Consider the following 19,207-nt stretch of genomic DNA (forward strand, 5'->3'; position numbering starts at 1 on the left):
TTTCTGTAAAAATGCACTGCAATAGGCCTAATGCTCACCCGCGGGAGAGTTAAATAATATTTTTTATTAATCAGTTACCCAACCAAGGCAGGGCCCCCTAGCTACTCAGGTGGGCCCCATACCTCCTCTCCTCCCCCATCTGATTAGCAGAGTGGCAGCAGGAGGCTATCTACACTTATTGAGAGCGTGTTCCTGTAATAGGCGGTTGCAGTAAAAAAAAATACAAATATATCACATTTGCATTTTTTCTGCCTCAAGGACCGGCTTTGGCCCCGGGGCTTCAGCCCCTTCAGTAATCAGGCCCTGTGTGAAAACACAGAATACTACTCATTACTCCATGTGCTTAACCTACTTTACTTTTGTTTTGAGTCGCCGTTGACCAAAACGGGGCATCTGGCTCACGCCCGTTAACGTAGCCTGGTTCCAAAACTAATGCAATCACTTTTCACCTGGTGCAAATTCCTCCCACTGGGGAAACCCTTGCCAGATAATCAAATCCCCTCTGATGTGTATATAGCACATCACTGGGTACTGCCCCCACTACAGGTTACTTTGATTTTCTCACCTCCACGTTAGTTGGGGCAGCAGATAGCCTAGTGGTTAGAGCGTTGGACTAGTAACCAGAAGGTTGCAAGATCCAATCCCCAAGCTGACAAGGTAAAAATCTGTCGTTCTGCCCCCGAACAAGGCAGTTAACCCACTGTTCTTAGGCCATCATTGAAAATAAGAATTTGTTCTTAACTGACTTGCCTAGTTAAATAAAAAGTTGACTTTCTAGTCTAACTTTTCTCCAGCAGAAGGAGCAATGTGATAACTCCTGCCTCCTGCCTCATCAGTCCGTTCTGTTACCTTTCTCCCTGCAGTGTGCATCATGTACTGTAGGTGTTTGCACTTTGCCAAGGGCAAGAGTGGTGGCTGGAGAGAGAGAGAGAGAGAGTGATGGAGGGAGAGAAACTGCATTCACCTCTCCCCTTTAACTCATGCTCAGAGAGGATGAACCTCGCAGGATGTTCCAAAGACATTCGGATTCCCCATATGCCATATTTGTATGCCATATGTAACCAAAATGAAAGAAAATGTACAAAACATGGGTTTGCTGAGGAAATGCGTCATTAGTTATTGCTTAACAGCAAAGATATCTTGACTTGTTTTGTTTTCTACTCTAGACACATGTAAATAAACATTGTATTAAGTACCAGAACGTTAATAATATGTCAACATCAAAGTAGTGTACACTAAATCTGTGTTGTGTGTGTGTGTATAGCGATGAAAAATTAGGACATTTACAATTGATTGATTATAATATCATAGCACCTGAATTAACACTAAGTGCACCAAGAAAATGATATAGATGAATCCAGATAAAAATCTACTAATTCCCCATAAAACAATGATTAAAACATTAAAACATAGAAGTTATTTTGCATACATGTCTTAAAGATATAGTAAACAAAAAAAAGGATATAGTTCACAAATCACATTTATAAATTGGCACTATTGTACCAGCATGCAAAGCTAAAAGCTAAGAAATAACAGTGTTTCACAGTTCCGGATTAGCAGTCCGTGCGTTCCATTGTTATGGTGATCCGGTGAGCTCACTCTTCAACATGCTGACCTGCTCAACAAACAGAAGGGGACATGTCTGTGACATTAGATTGAATAAAATACTCAAATCACATTTACTCAAACACCACACTCGGCTGTGTATACTTTCATATACAGTACATTAATAACAATGGGTGGTTCGAGCCCTGAATGCTGATTGGCTGACAGCTGTGGTATGTCAGGCCATATACCACGGGTATGACAAAACATTTATTTGAACTACTGTAATTACGTTGGTAACCAGTTTCTAATAGCAATACGGCTACGGCTAAGGGCTGTCCAGAACCTCCTCGGGCCTTATTGCATAGTCAACTCTATATATGCAACAGCTAGTGTGCAGCACACACAGTCCCAAGCCCTAGAAGGCCTAAATAGCAGGAGTTGAAAGAGCGGCTGATTGGACTAACCTGCATTCAGTGTTACCTATGTTCAGTAATGGTGTAGGGTAGAGAAACTCACCTGAGTGGTGTTGGCCTCAGCCACATTAAATCAGTTCCACATTCAGTTCAGAATACCTGTGCTAAATTAGTTTTTATTATTGAAAGGTAGAGACTGTCACCTGGTTGGTCTTGGTGTGTCTTCCTGGGTTCCCTGGTTTCCCCTAAACATAGTTATCAACACTTTACAACATGGCTTTATCAGAGCTAGTTATCAACACTTACAACATGGCTCAGAGCTAGTTATCAACACTTTACAACATGGTTCAATCAGAGCTACAGTTATTAACACTTTACAACATGGTTCAATCAGAGCTACAGTTATTAACACTTTACAACATGGTTCAATCAGAGCTACAGTTATCAACACTTTACAACATGGTTCAATCAGAGCTACAGTTATTAACACTTTACAACATGGCTCAGAGCTAGTTATCAACACTTTACAACATGGTTCAATCAGAGCTACAGTTATTAACACTTTACAACATGGTTCAATCAGAGCTACAGTTATTAACACTTTACAACATGGCTCAGAGCTAGTTATCAACACTTTACAACATGGTTCAATCAGAGCTACAGTTATCAACACTTTACAACATGGTTCAATCAGAGCTACAGTTATTAACACTTTACAACATGGCTCAGAGCTAGTTATCAACACTTTACAACATGGTTCAATCAGAGCTACAGTTATCAACACTTTACAACATGGTTCAATCAGAGCTACAGTTATTAACACTTTACAACATGGCTCAGAGCTAGTTATCAACACTTTACAACATGGTTCAATCAGAGCTACAGTTATCAACACTTTACAACATGGTTCAATCAGAGCTAGTTATCAACACTTTACAACATGGTTCAATCAGAGCTACAGTTATCAACACTTTACAACATGGTTCAATCAGAGCTACAGTTATCAACACTTTACAACATGGTTCAATCAGAGCTAGTTATCAACACTTTACAACATGGTTCAATCAGAGCTACAGTTATTAACACTTTACAACATGGCTCAGAGCTAGTTATCAACACTTTACAACATGGCTCAATCAGAGCTAGTTATCAACACTTTACAACATGGCTCAGAGCTAGTTATCAACACTTTACAACATGGTTCAATCAGAGCTACAGTTATCAACACTTTACAACATGGTTCAATCAGAGCTACAGTTATCAACACTTATAACATGGCTCAGAGCTAGTTATCAACACTTTACAACATGGTTCAATCAGAGCTACAGTTATCAACACTTACAACATGGCTCAGAGCTAGTTATCAATACTTTACAACAGGTTTGAATGAGAGCTAGATATCAGCACTTTACAACATGACTCAATCAGAGCTAGTTATTAATACTTTAAAGCATGGTTCAATGCAAGCAACAGTTGTCAACACTCATGAATCACAATAGAAGGCTGTTACAAATTGTAAATGTATACACCATATAATGGTTGAGGGTCCTCACCTTGAGCACGGCGCCTACGGAATTTCACCAGCAGTACGATGGTCACCAGCAGGTAGGGAGACACCACCAGTAGACTACACAGCAGCCTGGGCAGAGAGATGGACCACACAGGCCCTGGGCCTAGAAAGAGAATTACACAATTTAAAAATACTTCCATGCACGCATGTGCACACACACACACACACACACCTGTCACAGTCATCCAGCTCTCTGGTGATTCTCCTTCCGAGTTGTTACACTTGTAGAGCCCTTCATTTGACTTGGATACAGCAGGGATGGTCATCTCTCCTGTCGTCTCAGTCCTGATGAGGGATCCATCTTTGTAGAAATCAGCTGTGAGGTTTGAGGACGTGTCCTTCGTTTTCTTGTCTTCATGTCTGCAGCGCAGAGTCACGGAATCTCCTTCAGTTACAGGAAGGGCGGGGCTCTCCAGGATCACAGCGCCACCTGTACGAATGAAAGGTTAGTCAGTGTTTATCAATCCATTGCTGGGGAACCCCTAGGGTGTGCATTTTATTTTCTTCTCTAGTCCTGCAAAACACACCGATTTAACTAATTAAGCAAGCACCAAGCCCTAGATTGGTTGTATCAGTTCTGTTAGTGTTGGGCTGGAACAAAAATGTGCACACCCTGTGGGTCCCCCAGGAATGGATTGATAAATAACTGGATGAGCTATTTGACCAAAAATAATACGCTAATGTAGGTACTGCAAAGGCAATAAACACTCATGTAAATATTGTCTGTGGGCATACCGTGTACTGTGAAGTTGACAGCATTGCTGCATTGTCCAGACCGAGACTCACACCAGTACACTCCACTGTCTGATGTTTTGGCTGTCTTGATGACGTAGTTGGAACCGTGATTGAACCCCCAGTCGACTCCAGTCACTGTGTACCTCTTCAGTCTCCATCCAGCAGCGCTCGCCTGAACCTCACAGCTCAGAGAGACAGACTTGTATTCAAGGAACTGAGATTTGTCGGGACTGATACTCAGGGAGGCTGAAGACCAACCTGAGAGAGAGTGAGAGAAAGACAGGACACATTGCACATACAGAATGGCTTCACATTTATATGAACTAAACCAAAAAAAGAAATATACGATTTAAAAAATATATATTATAATTCTGCATGTGATTTTATTTTACTCACCTTTCACAGTCATCCAGCTCGCTGGTGATTCTCCTTCAGAGTTGTTACACTTGTAGAGCCCTTCATCTGACTTGGATACTGCAGGGATGGTCATCTCTCCTGTCGTCTCAGTCCTGATGAGGGATCCATCTTTGTAGAAATCAGCTGTGAGTTCAGCGGGAGTTGCCTGATATTTGCAGCGCAGAGTCACAGAATCGTCCTCAGTCACAGGAAGGGCGGGGCTCTCCAAGATCACAGCGCCACCTGTACGCAGGACAATTATAACATCATCAGATAATCAGAATCAAATAATATCGTAACATAATTTACAGACAATGGTATAGTGATAGCTTCTAGTCCAGGGCTATTCAACTCTTACCCTACGAGGCCCGGAGCCTGCTGGTTTTCAGCTCTACCCGATAATTAATTGCACACACCTGGTGTCCCAGGTCTAAATCAGTCCCTGATCAGAGGGGGGGAAATGAAAAAATACAGTGGAACTGGCTTCGAGGTCCAGTGTTGAGTTTGAAGGTTCTAGTCCAGGGGTACTCAGGTACGATTTGAGAAGGTCCCACCATTTCCTAGGTGGAAAAGGTCCAGATGGATAGTGTCCAGCAAAGGTCCAGATGGATATTGGCATTGTAACAAACCTCCGCCTCGCAACCCATGCGACCTCAAACTGTTCATACCCCTCTTGTTGGCAGAGAGAAAACGGGCAGTTTCTCCACATTTTGCATGGGGCAGAGATTTTCTGTTTCTGTTTTAAAGCGAATTTCCTGCAATTCTATGCACTCTTCCATGTCTTATGTGTGTTTATATGATACCAGGGGCCGAAGCCCGACCATGTAAAAAATGGTGTCCTTTTTTGGGGGGCCTGCGGTCTGTATTGACCCCATTCTGGGTCCGGATCCGTTCCGCAGTCCGCCAGTTGAATATGTAGGTTCTAGTTTATTGTGTATCTATCTGGACGTACCGTGTACTGTGATGTTGACAGCATTGCTGTGTTCTCCAGACCCAGACTCACACCAGTACACTCCACTGTCTGATGTTTTAGCTGTCTTGATGACGTAGTTGGATTGATTGAACCCCCAGTCGACTCCAGACTCTGACGGTTTCACAGTCGCTGTGTATCTCTTCAGTCTCCATCCAGTAGAACTCCCCTGAACCTCACAGCTCAGAGAAAAATACATATATTCAAGGAACTGAGATCTGTTGGGACTGATGCTCAGAGATGCTGAAGGAGACCGACCTGAGCGAGAGAGAGAGAGAAGGGCAGACAGACATACACATCGTACATAAGATTTCAATTCCAAATGTGTTTTTTAATGTGTATCTACAGTTTCCATCCAGTAGAACTCCCCTAAACCTCACAGCTCAGAGAGACGGACTCAAATTGAACGGAGATCTGTCTGTAGGCCCTAATCATTGCTTCTGTGGTCTTCTGCAGTGGCCATTGCTTCATGAGAAGTGAGACCAAACAGAGTTTCTATGACTTGCGCTCCAAATGGCACCCTGTTCCCTATGTGTGCACTACTTTGACCAAGGCACATAGGGCTCTGGTCCAAAGTAGTGCACTGTGTACATTTGGGATACACTTGCTATAGAAGCAGCAGGGTCTCAGAAACCCCCAGGCCTCCAAACCACAAGCCAGGAAAACACAAAAGACCACAACTGGTGCAAAAGTCGTATCAAGCATGTACGTGTGCTGACCTGAGACCAGTTTTGTATTTTAGTTCATAATGAATAAGATTACATGGACAGGTGGGGGGGGGGCTGAACATAGATCATCACTTCTACTCTGAAACACTTGATACATTTGGGGCCTGTACTAACATGATCAAACACAACATGTGAATTTAATAAAAGGCTCTGCATGGTCAATCCGACGTCTGAAGTGGCCGTACAGCATTGACTGCGATGGAGCCTCGGCAGACGTCAGGACTTTCATACTTATTGAGCGTCGCCGAGCAGCGCAGAGTCGTCGTGAAGGAAATTTGTCAAGGAGGTGAGTTTGTGTTTATACTGGATCTCCCGCCCCCACCAACTGTCAAGCAATCATGGATCCCTCCACATTGTTACCACATTTGAGAGGCGCACAGCGATGAGGTACGGAGCTCAATTTGGCCTCAGCATGCATCTGGAGGTTCAGCAATTGCGTCACACACTCCATACGAATCCTCGGACCACATTTTCGGATCAAGCATAAATCGGCTTTAAGATGGAGGCAATAAAATGAGAAGGAAGAGAGAGAGAGAGAAAAGGGAGGTGAAAATAGAGCAATTGTGATGAATAAACAGAAATGTACTCACCTCCCCTGTGACCGAGGCTAGAGTATACCAGTGTAGTCAACAGCACTGAAACACACAGAGAGAGAACTATCACACCTACTCATATTCAACCATACAGATACTTTTATTTATCCGTTATTTTACCAGGTAAGTTGACTGAGAACACGTTCTCATTTGCAGCAACGACCTGGGGAATAGTTACAGGGGATGAATGAGCCAATTGTAAACTGGGGATTATTAGGTGACCGTGATGGTTTGAGGGCCAGATTGGGAATTTAGCCAGGACACCAGGGTTAACACCCCTACTCTTACAATAAGTGCCATGGGATCTTTAATGACCTCAGAGAGTCAGGACACCCGCTTAACGTCCCATCCGAAAGACGGCACCCTACACAGGGCAGTGTCCCCAATCACTGCCCTGGGCCATTCTTTTTAGACCAGAGGGAAAAGTGCCTCCTACTGGCCCTCCAACATCACTTCAAGCAGCATCTGGTCTCCCATCCAGGAACTGACCAGGACCAAACCTGCTTAGCTTCAGAAGCAAGCCAGCAGTGGTATGCAGGGTGGTATGCTGCTGGCTATTCAACATACAGATACTGCATTCAACCATACAGATACTAAACCATACAGATACTAAACCATGCAGATATTAAACCATATAGATATTAACAGTGCTTGACTTGAACTAAAATAGGTGCCGGTAGTCATTTTTGGTGCCGGTACTGTTTATAGGTGCAGGAACTGCACAGTACTTTTGAGCAAATATTCTATTGTCACGCCCTGACCATAGAGAGCTGTTTATTGTCACGTCCGTTGAATGAAGAGGACCAAGGTGCAGCGTGGTGAACGTACATTCTCTTTTTATTAGAAAAGACGCTGAACAAAACAATAAACACTACAAAACAAACCATGAAGCTAAAGGCTATGTGCCATAAACAAAGTCAACTCCCCACAAAGAAAGGAGGGGAAAAGGGCTACCTAAGTATGGTTCCCAATCAGAGACAACGATTGACAGCTGTCCCTAATTGATAACCATACCCGGCCAAAACATAGAAATACAAAATCATAGAATGCCCACCCCAAATCACGCCCTGACCTTAGAGACCCTTTTAATGTCTCTATTTGGTTTGGTCAGGGTGTGATTTGGGGTGGGCATTCTATGATTTTGTATTTCTGTGTTTTGGCCGGGTATGGTTCTCAATTAATACCCCCCCCCCCCCCCCCCCCCCCCGCCAAAGGTGCGGAATCCGGCCGCAAAACCTGAACCCATAGGGGAGGGTCTGGGTCGGCTGGAGGCTCCGGGCTGGAGGCCGTCTCTGGAGGCCCCGGGCTGGAGGCCGTCTCTGGAAGCCGTCTCTGGAGTGGAGAGGTACACAGGAGGCCTAGCTTTGGGAGCAGGCACAGGACTCACCAGGCTGGGGAGACATACAGGAGGCTTCTTCCTTGGCCGAGGCACCGGATACACTGGGCCTTGGAGGCGCACTGACTGTCTCGAGCGCAGAGCTGGCACAACCCGTTCTGGCTGGATGTCCACTTCCACCTGGCAAATGTGGGAGGAGCAGACATCCTGGGCCCGGGAGAAAAAGGAGTGGAGGACATCATGGATGTGGGAAGAAATTATGGCAGGAGATAAGACGGAGGCAGCAAAGACAGCGAAGGAGGATCAACGGCGACTCCGAAGGAGGATCAACGGCGACTCCGAAGTTCATGACCTACTGTCCGGAGTCTCCGCCGATGATCTACGGTCCGGAGTCCCCGGCGACGACCTATGGTCCAGTTCTTCCGGCGACAGTTCCCAGTTCCCATTTAGCTTCCGGCGACGTTCCGCAGTCCGGAACCCCTGGCGACGGTCCGGAGTCCCCGGCGACGATCCATGGTCCGCAGGTTCCTCCGATGACATATCCACGAGCGGAGTGGGTACTTCGCCCCGCACCGGAGCCGCCCCCGACGGTAGATGCCCACCCGACGGTAGATGGACACTCCCCTATTGAGTCAGATTTTGCAGTCGGAGTCCGCACCTTTGTGGAGGGGTACTGTCACGCCCTGACCATAGAGAGCTGTTTATTCTCTATGTTGCTTAGGTTGGGGTGTGATTAAGGGTGGGTTATCTAGGGGAATTGCATATCTATGTTGGCCTGGTATGGTTCCCAATCAGAGGCAGCTGTTTATCGTTGTCTCTGATTGGGGATCATATTTAGGTAGCCATTTCCCATTTGTGCTTGGTGGGATCTTGTCTATTATTGCCTGTGAGCATTAGTCTAGCTTCACGTTTCGTTTGTTCATTTTGTTGTTTGGTTCTTTGAAGTTTTAATTTCCAAAATAAAGGATGGAAACATACCACGCTGCATCTTGGTCCAATCATTATGACGAGCGTGACATCTATCTATAAATCTGCAGGATCTCAAGCAGTAAAACATTTGAGGTGCCAGTACTCAGTTCCGGTGAGCGCCTGCTAAAATCAAGCACTGGATATTAAACCATATGCTGTGCCCCCCGGAATTATTGTGAAATAATACAATTAAATAATACAATGACTATGAGGTTAAAGTGCAGACTTTCAGCTTTAATTTCAGGGTATTTTCATCCATATCAGGCGAACCGTTTAGGAATTACAGCTATTCTTGTTTTACATTTTAGGGGACCAAAAGAATTAGGACAAATTCACTTACACTGTATTCACTGAGTATACCAAACATTAAGAATACCTTCCTAATATTGAACTGGCCCATGTTAACTCCAATGCTTCCCACAGTTGTGTTAAGTTGGCTGGATGTCCTTTGGGTGGTGGACCATTCTTGATACACAGGGTAAACCGTTGAGCGTGAAAAACCCAGTAGCATTGCAGTTCTTGACACAAATCGGTGCGCCTGGCACCTACGACCATACCCCGTTCAAAGGACCTTAAATCTTTAATCTTGCCTATTTACTCTCTGAATGGTACACATATACAATCCATGTCGCCAATTCCTCCTTTGGCCGCCTTTCCTTCCAGTTCTCTGTTGCCAATGACTGGAACGAACTGCAAAATCACTGAAGCTGGAGACTTATCTCACTCACTAGCTTTAAGCACCAGCTGTCAGAGCAGCTCACAGATCACTGCACCTGCACATAGCCATCTGTAAATAGCCCATCCAACTACCTCATCCCAATACTGTATTTATTTATTTATTTATCTTGCTCCTTTGCACCCCAGTATCTCCACTTGCACATTCATCTTCTGCACATCTACCATTCCAGTGTTTTATTGCTATATTGTAATTACTTCGCCACCATGGCCTATTTATTGCCTTACCTCCCTTATCTTACCTCATTTGCAAACACTGTATATTTATAGACCTTCTACTGTATTATTGACTGTTTGTATTTGTTTGTATTTAAAAATATTTTTCAAAATGTCTCAATTGTCATAAAAACCTTCTTTAATAACCTGTCTCCTCCCCTTCATCTACAATGATTTAAGTGGATTTAACAGGTGACATCAATAAGGGATCATGGCCGTCAGCTGGATTCAGCCACCTGGCCAGTCAATGTCATGGAAAGAGCAGGTGTTCTTAATGTTTTGTACACTCAGTGCATGTGTATTAAAGTAGTCCAAAGTTTAGTATTTGGTCCCATATTCCAAGCATGCAATGATTAAGTCAAGCTTGTGACTCTACAAACTTGTTGGATGCATTTGCTGTTTGTTTGGCTTGTGTTTCAGAGTATTATGTGTCCAATAGAAATGAATGGTAAATAATGTATTGTGTAATTTTTTCCGTCCCTTTTATTGTAAATAGAATATGTTTATAAACACTTTTACATTAATGTGTATGTTACCATGATTATGGATAGTCCTGAATGAATCGTGAATAATGATGAGTGAGAAAGTTACAGACATACAAATATCGTATCCCCAAAACATGCTAACCTCACTCCATTACAATAACAGGGGAGGTTAGCACTTTAAAAATAGATATACAACTAATATACAATGTCCCCTGTCTGTGTACCATGTCCGTAAAATGTATATAGTATGTATAAGCTGGAAGTAGAAGCCTAAGTATTGTTGTCCATTAGTTTACTCCAATTAGGGGAGGTAGGGTTAGGGGGAAATCGTAAAGGAAAATATATTATAAAATATTAAAAATATATATATACAGTACCAGTCAAAAGTTTGGACACACCTACTCTTTCAAGGGTTTTACTTTATTTGGACTATTTTCTACATTGTATGAAATAACACATACGGAATCATGTAGTAAACAAATCAACATATATTTTATATTTGAGATTCTTCAAAGTAGCCACCCTTTTGCCTTGATGACAGCTTTGCACACTCTTGGAATTCTCTCAACCAGCTTCATGAGGAATGCTTGAAGGAGTTACCAGGAGTTACCAGATACAAGGAGTTACCAGATATTTTGAGCACTTGTTGGCTGCTTTTCCTTCACTCTGCGGTCCAACTCATCCTTAACCATCTCAATTGGGTTGAGGTCGGGTGATCTGATGCAGCACTCCACCACACTCCTAAAGCTGATCTACCCCCCCCCCCCCCCCCCCCCCTACACACACACACAAAAAAAAAAATAGGGGGACTACGTACAAAAACTGCTGTCATTTCTAAACGTTTAACCAATATGGATGAAAATACCCTCAAATTAAAGCCGACAGTTTGCACTCTAACCTCCTAATCATTGTATAATTTCAAAAAAGAGCCAAAATTAAGGAGGGCACTGTGCAGTAGATATCAAACAATAAAGGGACTCACAGGTTAGAAGATAGGTGCGTTCCATTTCGACGTGTCGATCACTAACGCTGTCTAAACTATATTGTCAATTATAGCCTGTGCCCGTCAACTCAACTTCCTGCCTACTCAGACCAAGACTTTGAGATGAGAATAGGTGCAAGAGAGATGGAAAGAGAGAGAGAGAGAGACACACACACACACACACACTACCTGGCCTACTGTTTTTCAGCTGATGTTAACCACATCCTCTGTCACCTCACCCCTCTCTGAGACAGAGTTAGCTGAACTACTATCCTCTTCATCATCACCATAGTCATCTTTCCTTGTGGGGATACTGGTTATATCCTGTTTTATTTGTACTTGTATTATTTTTCAAGCATATGTTTACAGCACAGCAATTCATTATAGAGGTATTAGAAACATCATTATCATTGTCTGGGCCTCCTACCCGTTCCCCTGCTACCCTGAGTCAGTATGTGTGATACCTTTCCCAACTACTGCGGAGTGTGTGTCAGCACATAAAAAAAAAAAACTTTATTTAACTGGGCAAGTCAGTTAAGAACAAATTCTTATTTACAATGTACAACCCGGGGCCAATTAAACACCTATGGGACTCCAAATCACAGATGTGATGCAGCCTGGATTTGAACAAGGTACTGTAGTGACGCCTCTTGCCCTGAGATGCAGATGCCTTAGACTGCTGTACCACTTGGGATCCCTAGCACTATGCATCAGTACTAGTGTAATCGACTAATAATTTGTTTCTATGAGGTGAGCATTATTAAGGATCTGCTCTTCTGAGACATAAACAGATCACAAGAAACAACAAACCTCAAGAAAATCCAATCAATAGAGAAATAAGTCATCCCATTTATCATATGTTTGGTTGCTTCAAGAGAAAGAGAAAAAAAATACAATATTTTACATATACTTACATCATACTTTATTAACATATTTTAAGTATATTTAAAATGATCTAAATTGGAACAATTTTAAAAACATTTAATGCATTGAATGTCAATTTTATTTGTATTTGATTAGCATTTAAAACTTGTTAGGGCTAGGGGTTTTGCTAGCGGAACTCGACAACATCCACTGAAAACATCATCTGAATCCCCTCGACAACATCCGCTGAAAAGGTAGAGCGCGAAATACAAAAATATTTTTTTTAAATATTTAACTTTCACACATTCACAAGTACAATACACCAAATTAAAGCTTAACTTCTTCTTGATCTACCCATAGTGTCCGATTTCAAAAAGGCTTCACAGCGAAAGCACACCATATGATTATGTTAGGTCAGAGCCTAGTCACAAAAACACATACAGCCATTTTCCAGCCAAAGAGATGAGTCACAAGCAGAAATAGAGATAAAATGAATCACTAACCTTTGATGATCTTCATCAGATGGCACTCATAGGACTTCATGTTACACAATACATGTATGTTTTGTTCGATAAAGTTCATATTTATATCCAAAAATCTCAGTTTACATTGGCGCGTTATGTTCAGTAATGTTGTGCCTCGAAAATATCCGGCAAATTTGCAGAGAGCTACATCAATTTACAGAAATACTCATCATAAACTTTGATAAAAGATACAAGTGTTATGCACAGAATTATAGATATACTTCTCCTTAATGCAACCGCTGTGTCAGATTTCAAAAAATCTTTACGGAAAAAGCAAACCATGCAATAATCTGAGTACAGCGCTCAGACACAAAAACAAGCCATACAGATACCCGCCATGTTGTGGAGTCAGTAAAAGTCAGAAATAGCATTATAAATATTCACTTACATTTGATGATCTTCATCAGAATGCACTCCCAGGAATCCTAGTTCCACAATAAATGTTTGTTTTGTTTGATAAAGTCCTTTATTTATGTCCAAATACCTCCTTTTGTTAGCGCGTTTAGTTCACAAATCCAATCTCATGAGGCGTGGGCAAGTCCAGGCGAAAGTTCAGCCGAAAAGTTCAAAAAGTTTATTACAGTTCGTAGAAACATGTCAAACGATGTATTGAATCAATCTTTAGGATGTTTTTAACATACATTTTCAATAATGTTCCAACCTGAGAATTCCTTTGTCGCTCTAACAGGCGTGCGCGTGATCAGCTCATTGCATTCTGCCAGACCTCTGGTTGAAACAGCTCTCATTCTCTCCCCCTTTACAGTAGAAGCCTCAAACAAGGTTCTAAAGACTGTTGACATCGAGTGGAAGCCTTAGGAAGTGCAATATGACCCCATAGACACTGTATATTCGATAGGCAATGACTTGAAAAACTACAAACCTCAGATTTTCCACTTCCTGGTTGGATTTTTCTCAGGTTTTCACCTGCCATATGAGTTCTGTTATACTCACAGACATCATTCAAACAGTTTTAGAAACTTCAGAGTGTTTTCTATCCAAGTCTACTAATAATATGCATATATTAGCTTCTGGGCCTGAGTTAGAAGGCAGTTTACTCTGGGCACACTTTTCATCAGAACGTGAAAATGCTGCCCCCTATCCCAAACAGTATATTAAATACACTTACAATTATCTAAATTGGGGGGTCTTAGTATATTAGATAAAGAGAAAAACAAGTATACTTTGAATTAACCATTTTATGTACAGTGCTGTGCAAAACTTTTAGGCAGGTGGGAAAAAATGCTGTAAAGTAAGAATGCCTTCAATAGACATGTTAATAGATTATATTTAACAGAAGACAAAAGTCAAATCTAAATCAAATCCATATTTGGTTTAACCACCCTTTGCCTTCAAAATAACGTCAATTCTTGTAGGTACACTTGTGTGGCCGATGTGAAATGGCTAGCTAGTTAGCGGTGCCTAGGTCGCTCCTCTTTTCAGTTTTCAGCAGCAAGCGACTGGCACATTAATCAATATCAATATTACAATAATGCAACATTAGCCAATAGCTCATTTGCACCCATGGTCCCAGGGCAGGTAAGGGCAAGTACACAGACACAATGCAAATACTAAAACAATACAAAATACAAACACATTACATCCATTAATATGTCAATCTAACAAGAAGTTGTTTGCAATAAAAACACTATCATCAACTGTTGTCTTAAATATGAGGAACCACAGATAACTCATGTGTACAGGTTTGGATAGATGTGAGCCATGTTTTCAATTGAAATGTAAAAGTACAATAATCAGTACAGCTTCTCAAGTCCATGGGCTTTGCATTCCAGTATATTGCAGTTCTAACAGAGAAGGCCGATTGACTGAATTTGCTATGTCGAAAAGGGACAACACAATCCCCTCTAGTTACTGCCCTTGTTATCCTGGAGGTGACAAGCATCTACCTACCACTTAAAGCTATCCAGACTGAATAAATGATGTCTGTGAATGATGTGAAAATGGTGGTAACTGTTTGGTTCATTATCAAAAAATGTTGTGTTTGTTTGTATAGTGATTCAATTGGTTTCAGAATAGAAGCTCCTGCTTGTGACCAGCATCAGGCAATATCTCAGATGTGAGAAGATCATAGCATGCATATATAGTTTGGCGGCCTCTAGAGGTCTTATAAACCTAAAGTTGGACAATACAAACTTGTCCGTGTTAACCACCTCCTTCAAATGTTTCTTAAATGTCAAGTTGGAGTCCAAAATGATGACCGAAATACCTGAGGTTAGACACAACTTTTAGATTCTCCACATTAACAACAACAGCTCATTGGGAAGAATTAATGGATTTCTTAGAGAAGTACATAAAAACAGTCTTGTCAATATTTAAATGCAGGCAAGAATCAGTCATCCATTTAGAAATGTGTACCTTAGCTTCAGTTAACTTACGCATAGTAGGTTGACTGGTACGATCAATGTGGCTCATTTCACAGTGGTTTCAGAGTCCCGCAATATGAGCTACTATGCTAATATTTGTTTCATCACTTCACAGTTGTGTTCTGTGGGTGTCACTGAGTAGACTAAATAAACAAACATGATTTAACAAATTCTTATTTACAATGATGGGCTACCAAAAGGCAAAAGGCCTCCTGCGGGGACGAGGGCCTGGGATTAAAAACAAAAAATAAATACAATATATATATACTCAACAAAACACACATCACAAAAAGAGAGACAACACAACACTACATAAAGAGAGACCTAAGACAACAACATAGCAAGGCAGCAACACATGACAACACAACATGGCATGAGCACAACATGGTAGCAGCACAAAACATGGTACATACATTATTGGGCACAGACAACAGCACAAAGGGCAAGAAGGTAGAGACAACAATACATCACACAAAGCAGCCACAACTGTCAGTAAGAGTGTCCATGATTGAGTCTTTGAATGAAGAGATAACACTGTCCAGTTCGAGTGTTTGTTGCAGCTCGTTCCAGTCGCTAGCTGCAGCGAACTGAAAAGTGGAGCGACCAGGGATGTGTGTGCATTGGGGACCTTTAACAGAATGTGACTGGCAGAACGGGTGTTGTATGTGGAGGATGAGGGATGCAGTAGATATCTCAGATAAGGGGGGAGTGAAGCATAAGAGGGTTTTCTAAATAAGCATCAACCAGTGGGTCTTGCGACGGGTATACAGAGATGCCCAGTTTACAGAGGAGTATAGAGTGCAGTGATGTGTCCTATAAGGAGCATTGGTGGCAAATCTGATGGCCAAATGGTAAAGAACATCTACCCGCTCGAGAGCTTCCTTACCTGCCGATCTATAAATTATGTTTCCGTAATCTAGTATTGGTAGGATGGTCATCTGATTCAGGGTTAGTTTGGCAGCTGGGGTGAAAGAGGAGCGATTACGATAGAGGAAACCAAGTCTATATTTAACTTTAGCCTGCATCTTTGATATGTGCTGAGAGAAGGACAGTACACCGTCTAGCCATACTCCCTAATACTTGTATGAGGTGACTAATTCAAGCTCTAAACCCTCAGAGGTAGCAATAACACCTGTGGGAGGAGGGGCATTCTTCTTACCAAACCACATGATCTTTGTTTTGGAGGTGTTCAGAACAAGGTTAAGGGTAGAGAAACCATGTTTCACAAGGTAGTTATACTGCATCAGCAAGGTCTCTCCCAGGTAGAAATGTCAAGGCAGACAGGGGTTTCCAGTTGTGCTGTCCAAGCTCTTTTGAAGAAGCACAAATTTGGATTTTGGCCGACATTCTTCAAACAAGCACACTCACCAGCCACTATGTGTTTACAATACCGCGTTGGTAATAAGCCACTATTTCCTCGACCGAATGGAAAAACGTCTGTGTGAGCATTTGAAATAAGATTAGGATCAAACGAGACGGATCAAAAATGTTAGCTACCAGTCGGTAGTCCAACAGTCTACCCGACGTGCAACCATCCCAGAGGTAGGGGAGAAAGGATGGTAAATCCTGCTTTGAGAGTCCCTACTGCTAATGCCTGCCAGACACATCCCAAGCAAAAGCATGCTGAAGTGACAAAGTCTATATCCATGTTTATAAACACAGCTACGGCTATTCTTATTTGTGGTTGTAACCTCTATGTGAGAATGCTATTCATTGACTACAGCTCAGCGTTCAACACCACAGTGCCCTCAAAGCTCATCACTAAGTTATGGACCCTGGGACTAAACTGTAGTGGAGCAGGTTGAGAGCTTCAAGGACCTTGGTGTCCACATCACCAACAAACTAACATGGTTTGTTTGCACAACAAGACAGTCGTGAAGAGGGCACAATAAACCTATTCCCCCTCAGGAGACTGAAAATATTTGGCATGGGTCTTCAGATCCTCAAAAGGTTCTACAGCTGCACCATCGAGAGCATCCTGACTGGTTGCATCACTGCCCGGTATTGCAACTGCTCGGCCTCTGACCGCAAGGCACTACAGAGGGTAGTGTAAACAGCCCAGTACATCACGGGGGCCAAGCTTCCTGTCATCCAGGACCTCTATACCAGGCAGTGTCAGAGAAAAGCCCCCAAAAATTGTCAAAGACTCGAGCCACCCCAGTCATAGACTGTACTCTCTGCTACTGCACGGCAAGCGGTACCGGAGTACCAAGTCTAGGTCCAAGAGGCTTCTAAACAGCTTCTACCCCCAAGCCATACAACTCCTGAACATCTAATCAAATGGCTACCCAGACTTTTTGCATTGCCCCCCTCTTTTACACCACTGCTACTCTCTGTTATTATCTATGCATAGTCACTTAAATAATAATAATAATAATACCCTACATGTACATGTTACCTCGACTAACCGATGCCACTGCCTGCACATTGACTCTGTACCGGTACCCCCTGTTTATAGTCTCGCTATTGTTATTTTACTGTTGCTCTTTAATTACTTGTTCTTTTTATTTCTTCTTATTTGTATTTTTTAAACTACATTGCTTGTTAGGGGCTTGTAAGTAAGCATTTCACTGTAAGGTTGTGTTCGGTACATGTGACTAATTACATTTGATTTGATTTTGATTTGAAGAATCAAAATGAAATGTAACTGCTAAAATATCAAAAGTTAAAGTATACATAATTTCACATTCCTTATATTAATCAAACCAGACAGCACAATGTTTTTCTTTTTTACATTTACAGATAGCCAGGGACATAATTTACAAACTAAGCATTTGAGTTTAGTGAGTTCGCCAGATCAGAGGCAGTAGAGATGACCAGGGATATTCTCTTGATAAGCATGTGAATTGGACCATTTTCCTGTCCTGCTAAGCATTCAAAATGTAACGAGTACTTTTGGGTGTCAGGGAAATTTGCATGGAGTAAAAAGTATATTATTTTCTTTAGGAATGTAGTGAAGTAAAAGTTGTCAAAAATATAAATAGTAAAGTACAGATACCCCCAAAAAACTACATAAGTAGCACTTTAATTTTACTTAAGTACTTTACACCACTGCTTATTTTGGGAGAACCCTGGCAGTGACCATATCTTGGTTTTAAACCCTTTAAATTGGCACTTCTGATTTTTGTGGTATTTCCCAGGAGTCTCGGGATAAATATGAATTGTTCCCGGTATTGAAACATGGTAGAATTTCCGTAAAATATGAATCCCTAATAAACACAACCTACTTGACCCAGTTTGAGGGCAAAGCGCTTGGCTTGAACAAAGCCATCCTGCACAGCATCAACTGCTGTGGTATGGAAACACTGCTTCAAAACTCTGTCCCTATAATAGCTTGTTTTAGTCTGCCATAAACATAAGGGTCGACACATTTGAATAAAAAAATAGAAATAGACAAACCTTATTGGTCATGATATTCATCATGTTATGAAGGGGGAATAAGGGTGAATTCAAAAGCAGTGATAAACACATTTGGGAGATTTTGAAAGAGGGATGTCTTAGTCTTTGTGTATTTGTTTGTGTCCAGCATCTAATGAGACCAAGAAGAAAATCTACAGCTCCATCCTGGTGGTAGTGGGCGCCCTGCTGTTCCTGCAGCACTGCATCCTCAACAAGATCCCCACCTTGCAGAAGGAGGGTGGTTGAGCATGTGGATGTTATCACACGACCCAAGGTACACTGGCTGGCACTCCTTTTACACCAGGCTTAAGCTCAGTGGGCTAACGCGGTCTTGAGGCATGTTGAAGATCAGGGTTTTGATAC

General features: G+C 42.1%; 1 protein-coding gene across 1 annotated transcript; it reads right to left on the reverse strand.

Moving 5' to 3' along the window:
- Nucleotides 1-705: 705 nt before the first annotated feature.
- On the reverse strand, nucleotides 706-11,776 carry LOC110531173 (high affinity immunoglobulin gamma Fc receptor I-like). Its single transcript, XM_036987982.1, has 9 exons — nucleotides 11,677-11,776; nucleotides 6,951-6,995; nucleotides 5,615-5,890; nucleotides 4,663-4,905; nucleotides 4,267-4,524; nucleotides 3,704-3,961; nucleotides 3,515-3,634; nucleotides 2,165-2,206; nucleotides 706-1,615 (listed from the first exon to the last, which is right to left on the reverse strand). Exons 1-9 carry the CDS (start codon nucleotides 11,699-11,701, stop codon nucleotides 1,596-1,598), a joined length of 1,287 nt encoding a protein of 428 aa, XP_036843877.1. The 5' UTR covers nucleotides 11,702-11,776; the 3' UTR covers nucleotides 706-1,595.
- Nucleotides 11,777-19,207: the final 7,431 nt, after the last annotated feature.

The sequence above is a fragment of the Oncorhynchus mykiss genome, chromosome 9, assembly GCF_013265735.2.
Source record: "Oncorhynchus mykiss isolate Arlee chromosome 9, USDA_OmykA_1.1, whole genome shotgun sequence".
Taxonomy (NCBI): domain Eukaryota; kingdom Metazoa; phylum Chordata; class Actinopteri; order Salmoniformes; family Salmonidae; genus Oncorhynchus; species Oncorhynchus mykiss.

Excerpts from the sequence above, each read along its gene's own strand:
- LOC110531173 (XM_036987982.1), bottom strand. The coding sequence starts at position 11,701 with ATGGAACGCACCTATCTTCTAACCT. Across the intron at positions 6,996-11,676 it reads ACGCACCTATCTTCTAACCT|TGCTGTTGACTACACTGGTA; the intron begins GTGAGTCCCTTT and ends TGTGTGTTTCAG. Across the intron at positions 1,616-2,164 it reads GACACACCAAGACCAACCAG|GTCAGCATGTTGAAGAGTGA; the intron begins GTGACAGTCTCT and ends TTTGTTGAGCAG.